The 6926-nt window shown below is 47.4% G+C and overlaps 1 protein-coding gene across 1 annotated transcript; it reads left to right on the forward strand.

Moving 5' to 3' along the window:
* The first annotated feature begins 2575 nt into the window (after positions 1-2575).
* Positions 2576-3666, forward strand: LOC144094701 (uncharacterized). The gene is made up of 2 exons (XM_077628619.1): positions 2576-2869; positions 3516-3666. Exons 1-2 carry the CDS (start codon positions 2627-2629, stop codon positions 3651-3653), a joined length of 381 nt encoding a protein of 126 aa, XP_077484745.1. The 5' UTR covers positions 2576-2626; the 3' UTR covers positions 3654-3666.
* Positions 3667-6926: the final 3260 nt, after the last annotated feature.

The following is a 6926-nucleotide window of genomic DNA, read 5'->3' on the forward strand; positions in this document are numbered from 1 at the left end:
TAAGTGTCCATACACGCTTTCCATAATGCCCATACCGAATCTATACACTCCGCACTGACTTCATATAATCCATATATAAATATCTGAATTATGGGACTCGCCTTATGGAAACTTTTAATAGAGTATAATGTCTTACTCTTTAGCTGTGTTGGCTCTGAAAAGGCAACAAGCACTGACACAAACGGGAAGTAGTACACAAAAGTTGTTTCTGCACGTAGACAGAATGTTGGCGGAGATAAGTGATCGTCGCAGTCAACTCTCCAATTAACAGAGATAAAAAAAATACACCACTCAGTCGTCGCAGGTGGCATGGATATATTTTTTTCTGTAAAATTGAAGAAGGTTGTGATTTGATACTTTTTTACCGGGTATAATTCCCGAAGGACGCCCGACTTCTGTAATATGCACTTAGATCCGCTTTTGTGGCGCAGTGTACCCGTAATACAGTTATTTGATTGTTCCTGGCCAAAAATGAGAGTCAAAGAGTCATCAACATTAGAGTAATCCCTGCGTAAGTTGGTTCCACATGCTTCAATTCACCACAGCGCCAAAAAGGAAATTGAACAAGGACCAACAGACAGACACCCCAACTGCGCATGGTTGTTCTATTCGTGTCGGTCCGTGTTCTTTTTTGTGCTATCGTAAATCTCATTCACCTTCACCAACTAGTCTGCACCGTAGGGATACTTGCAAGTAAAATCTGTCCAACGGTTGAGTGGTTCAATGCGCGAAATCGGCGTCATACTCCCCTCATTCTTTGTTTTGGAACTCGGTTGTGGCCAGCCTGCCATCCTGGAGCGTCGTCGGTGAATGGGCGCTACTCCCTCGGTCACAAGAAATGCGCACATTGTTTAGGGCAGGTCCCCAACTGAACTTATTGTAGTTCGCGTAGACTAGGCAGTCCACGGAGCAGCGGTGGCAGCGTACGGCAGAAACGAAGTTCGAAACGCCCTAACTGGCACTTGCTGTCTCCGGCCCATCTTCGGTACGCGCCAGAGACTAATACACTTTTAACCGGTGGCTACAATGTATTAGTCGTGCACGCCGACTCTCGGGCTGAGGATGCCCCCTACAAGGGCCGGAAGCTTGCGTCAAGTCCGCATCCAAGCCTGTCAAATCAGACTACGACAGGGTAAAAAATAAAGAAATGAAAATTGGTTTTTGAGGAAAAGGAAATGACGCGGTAACTGTCCCACTTATCTCGGCGGACACCCGAACCACACCGTAAGGTAAAGGAGGAAGGTGAGAGTCAAAGAAGGAAGAGAGAAAGAGGTGCCGTAGTGGAGGTTTTCGGGATAATTTCGACCACCTGGCGATCTTCAACGTGCACTGACATCGCACAGCACACGGGCGCCTTATTGCGTTTCGCCTCCATCCGAACTCGGCCCCCGCGGTCGGGTTCGAACCCGGGTACTCCGAGTAGACGAGCGCCTTAACCACTGAGCCACCGCGGCGGGTTCTACGACATGGGACCGTACTAGTGTTCGGAGAGCGATAGGAAAGACTATCTTTATCAATGTAATGGCTGGTTATTTCCTGCAAAGACGAGCAGATTGTGCGGTGAGTGGCTTAACATGGGCTTCGGATGGATTCGGCCCGCGGAGGCCGGCCTTGGCTCTTGTCGATAAAGCTCACGGAGACTTGCGCTGCCAGGATCATTGCGACGACGGCTGCAGGTTGACCACTGACCTGAGAGTCACTCATCGGCCACACTGCCGGTACTATGTACGGCCAGTGCGTCGTTTCGCATTCTTCTTGACCGCATCCCAAAACTCTCCGCTAGAGATGCCGACAACTTAGCAAGCACCAGCACGCGGTGCCTTCTCGATACTCTCTCAACGGCTTTCCGGACTCGAGTCCTTTTTTCGCGGGATCAACGTTCACGTTAGTCTCTGTCTCGAGCGTCCCCTCCAATCAAGCGCGCTGCTGGGTCTGCTATCTGTTTGTGCATGCACCTCTATCGCATAGGAGCGATCGATTCGCACCTACTCATGCGCACTGGCATACCATCTTCAGCTACCGCGGTGGTACTCAGACCATATGTGCACACGAACAACAGCGGAGCTCTACACCTCGAGACACTGCTCCGCGTCTTTCGCCACCGTCCATGGGCAAGCTATATCCGAAGCAAAAAAAAAAATTGCACCCCAAACGAAGCAAGCAGAGTTTTCAGTCCCTTTCTCTTAGACAACGAAGAGATTTGGATTGTGCAACTTTTATTTCGAACAGTTTCAGGAGCTTTAGGCGCCTCGCCTAAACGACGGCCGAAGGTCATGGCTAGCTCCTGGCGGCAGAGAAAAAAAAATTTAAGTTTTCTCCGCCCTCTTCTAGCACGCCCAGGATGCCACTGCTCGGTGCTTACCTGTTTAAACACAATCTGTTAATGAAGATTGTAAGATACCTACTCTTTTTACCAGCTTAATTGTCATACAGCGCTTGATTGAATAGAGGTCGACGTTGATGTGGTATTGCAAAGTTGTGCTGCGCACATTCTTTCTGGTTGTACTTGGAAAATCTGGTTGTAGCTTGGAAAATTATGCTGCATATTGGCGATCTTTGTGAATTGCAGGCCAACGCGGAGATTGCCGCGCAGCGCTTGCGCTCTCAAGGCAACAACTACCGCATCATGTTCTCGTCCACGATGGGCGTCATGATATTCGTCGGCGCGGAGGGATCTGGCAAGCCGACGAGGCAGTACGAGGACTGCGAACGCGCTGTCATTGTCGACTACGACGCCCTCTGCAATACCACAGTCGGCAGCGGTCCGCCGAGTCACGACCAGTATGACCAGTACGCCTTCAAGGCCTGGCAGCACGATAACCGAAGCTACTGGGCGAGCTACGAGACTGAACAATCCTTGACACTAAAGGTCAAGGACTGCTTTTGATTATCTGCTCGCCAGTTAATAGCGTGCACTAGTCGGTCACGTCACACCATGCATGAGCTGCAATGCGGCAACACCAGTGTTTAAAACAGCTTATCTACACTCACGGTTGAAAAATATGCTCATCACGTTAAAAGGAAGCTATAGCATAGTGTCTGCCGCTACAACCCGCCGAAAATAGCCCATACAAAAATGGCCCTAACCTGCTGACTCTCAGTAAGTTAAGGCGCACCTGGCCACCCTGGACCAGCAACCCATGCACTCTTCGTGATAGCGCTAAGGGTACCAGTGGGTGGTAACGCGATGCTAATGCTCTCAATATTCACACAAAAAAAAATATCGTCGTGCGCTACATGACCTCAAGTAAACACGTCTGAGTTACTATAATGCTTTGAGAAGCTTCCTTCCCGATGTTAGCAGAAAGAGGGGAATTCCCAAAGTTGTATTAACGTACCAAAAACAGCTAGAATTTACACACGGTCTGAAGTGCGTAGCAATCCATGTACAAAAGAACCGACAGTTTATGAAATCTTGGCAATGTGCCGCCAACCTGCGGCAGTATTCATATTTCCTAACAATAGCTGCTCGTATGTAGGGCATGATGATAACTTTCGTTCAAATTCTTCTGCAGCTGGACAGATACATTGCGAACATCTCTGACGGCTGGGCAATCTTCGAGGTCCAACGGGACGTGGGGAAAGCATGCAGTTTGAGCGACAACATTCGCGTGCAACTGATCCAGGCCAAAGCACGCTTCGGCCGTCCTTAGAGTTCATACAGGGCGGCCACCTGGCGACAACCACGACATGGCGGCTTGTTTTATGTGTTTCCTGCAGCACGCTGCCTGCTTTTCGTTATTCCTTTCTTGTTATTTCTGAATGAGAGGTGACAACTCTCGCACATTAACGCACTCAGCAGTGGCGGCGCTCTCGAAATTAAAGTAATACTGTGGCAAACTCTCTTGAGAATATGCCTTGTGCTTTCTTTTTGCAGTGGTAAGAACTACTAAGGGGATGCAGTTTTGCGCTAAAGAACATACTGCATGAGCTAATAAAGGGGGAACTTAAGTGATTCTACGATTATATTGCATGTTGTGGACAAGAAACACATTATTACAGCTTTCCTTGTGTTTGCTTAGCCAACGCTCATTGCTACAGCCAAACGCTACGCAGCCATTTGCCAAGACAAATATCAATGAATACCACCCGAAGCCTCCCTATAAATGTGAAGCATTACGGATTAAGCTCCAATTTACATTACAGTATGGAATAAAAGGAAAAGCATTAGGTGTGGTATGTGAGAAAACATAATGGTCATGCGAATGTAAGCAATGCTGAAAGTTTTGTGCTTGCTTGTACGGTCAAACCTTGCCTTCCTATTACGCTGCAGATAAATGAGGCGCCTAAGCGTTCGTGTTCGTCCCTTTCAAACCTGTACACGTATGGCCTGTACTTCAGAAGCTCGCGAAGTTAATGACATCCTAGTCGAAATCACGAGGAATGAATGGGCCTGGGCAGAACATGTAATGCTAGGGCAAGATAACCGCTGGTCCTGATGGGTAACGGAGTGGATTCCCACAGAAGGCAAGCGTAGCAGGGGGCGGCAGAAAGTTAGGCGGGCGGTTGAGAGTAAGAAGGTTGCGGGCATACGGTGACCGCGGCTGGGAAAGGACAGCATTGATTGGAGAGACATAGGAGAGGCCTCTGCCTTGCAGTTGGGCGCATACAGGATGATGACGATGATGATGACGACGATGATGATGATGATGAATTAACGAACGGGTAGAGACCGCGCGGGGAGCCTCCTCCTTCTTAGATTCCTCTTTGGAGTGTGCAATAATTGTGTTTTTCTTTCGTGGCAACAATTTGATACAACTTCAGCACGCACCCTTGTGTTCACCTTTAAATTTAATGGCCCTACACATTACCGCGAAATTCACGTATTTCATAATCGCAAACCGGATGTGTGATGCCAGACAAGCTGGCATGGAATTGTACAAAGGCTCCGGTGGCACCACCGTGGTTGTGCTCTCTCTTGCGGCTTACACCTCCGGAATCGGGTGACTGAGTATGGCGGGGTGTAACCGGCGAACTACATGACGGCATGCTCACGAGCCACCGCACATCGTTACAGTGCGTGAAGCCGGTCGACCTCCTCTTGCGCAACTAGCGCTATAAAAGGAAGCAAATGGGAAGGAATTAGGAATCCAGCGTCATTTGAACTTATCTTAGGGTCTATCAACCGCGAGTTTGTCATTTCCTTAGTCGCTTCCTTCTGGAGAAGTTACCACCGCGTCCTGCTTTAAGGCGGTTTTGTTATGACGAGGGCCACACCACCTCAAACACTTAACAATGTCTTCCTGAAGTTTCTGAAGTTTAAGCAAGTAGTGCTTCACTAAACTGCAAGATCTTTGTTGAACACCAAGTTCTATCTGCAACACCCGTTCTACATTTCAGCAAGGTTAGCAATTTTGGCACTCAAAATTATTTATAAACAATATTTTACAAACAATGACATCCTAGTCGAAATAAAGAGGAAGAAACGGGCTTGGGCAGTGCACGTGATGCGAAGACAAGATAAGCGCTGGTCCTTAAGGGTAACGGAGTAGATTACAAGAGAAGGCAAGCGTAGTAGGGGGCGGTAGAAAGTTAAGTGGGCGGATGAGATTGAGAAGTTTGCAGGCATACGGTGGGCGCAGCTGGCAAAGGACAGGGTTAATTGAAGAGACATGGGAGAGGCCTTTGCCCTGCTGTGGGTATAGCCAGGATGATGATGATGATGATGATGAATATTCGGCCCTACAAAGAGCTTCATGCTATGGCTTTACACAGAGAGAAATGACGATGCTGCAGCGTCCATCACGGCATCGTTGGAAGAGAAGTGCAGTTGAGCAGAAATTTGAGCTAGTTTCTATGACATTACATGTGAGAGTGAGAACTCACAACAGGCGTCATGCGTTGAGGCCTTTTATATTCTCAAGAACACACACACGTGGGTTAGTATTCTTTCTGTTGCATAACATTGAGCTGCTGTCTCCTTACACGCCAGGTTGAAAAATAAACTTCGTTTGTTTTTTCTATTGTAGAGCTTAAGCCCAGTTTGGTTATGAATATAAGTTTTGTGTTTTTTCAAACAAACTTAAGTGGAAGTTCAGCGCCAGTCTTGTACGCTTCCTTCGTTCTTTTTGTCGCCGCATTCTTTCCTTGAGAGAAGTTGGGAGAGGAGTACCTGCGCCGTCTGATGTGTGAGTATACGCGCAAAATAGAAACTTCTGAAATGTGGACTTCAGGCTTTTGTGTGGCCTGAACTGTATCCTGAAATGTGGTGAACCCAATTTCTGAAAGTGCCGGTGCGAGCAATCGTGCCACGCCCATTACCTGGAACCATGCTTCCCGTCCTACGGCTTCAAAAATGATGTTCCCAGTGTGTAGTGGTCAGATATAGTCTTCACCGCCCACGAATTGGACACCGATAAAGAGTGAAATTTACGCACTGAGCAGCCATTAAAGTATTAAGCCTATGTAGATGTTCTGTTCTTTATTTACCCACAAATCTACGTGTTATGCCGGAGCATAATGACGGCGTAAAAGAAAAGCTGAAAGAGAAAAATGCAAAAAAACTTCGTAATTTTGGTTTTATTTCCAGAAAATTGAACCTTGAACATAACACTACTTTCATGATCGTTTCATTTAGGAGCTGCAAAAAATAATCAACGGAAATACTTCTGTTAAAGAGATGGAGGCCGTCAGATCGAAAGAGACCAATGGCGTATGAAGATCTGAGCGGTCGAAAAATTGACTCGCTGTGTGGAACAGGATGGCGGAAAACTTCATAAAGTAATGTTAAATTCAGAATTATTCGGCGGGACAGCAGAGGCAAAAGGACAAGGGTAATTCTTCTGATTGCTATGCTGGGTTATTGGCTTTAACCGAAAAGAGTGAGACGTGCGGGCATTTTTTGGACAAGTCCAACGAGTGATGAGTTTGGCATAAGTGGGCTGCGATACTTATGAAACGGGATCTATTCCGGGCGTAGTAGTTTC

The sequence above is a fragment of the Amblyomma americanum genome, chromosome 6 (genome assembly GCF_052857255.1).
Source record: "Amblyomma americanum isolate KBUSLIRL-KWMA chromosome 6, ASM5285725v1, whole genome shotgun sequence".
Taxonomy (NCBI): domain Eukaryota; kingdom Metazoa; phylum Arthropoda; class Arachnida; order Ixodida; family Ixodidae; genus Amblyomma; species Amblyomma americanum.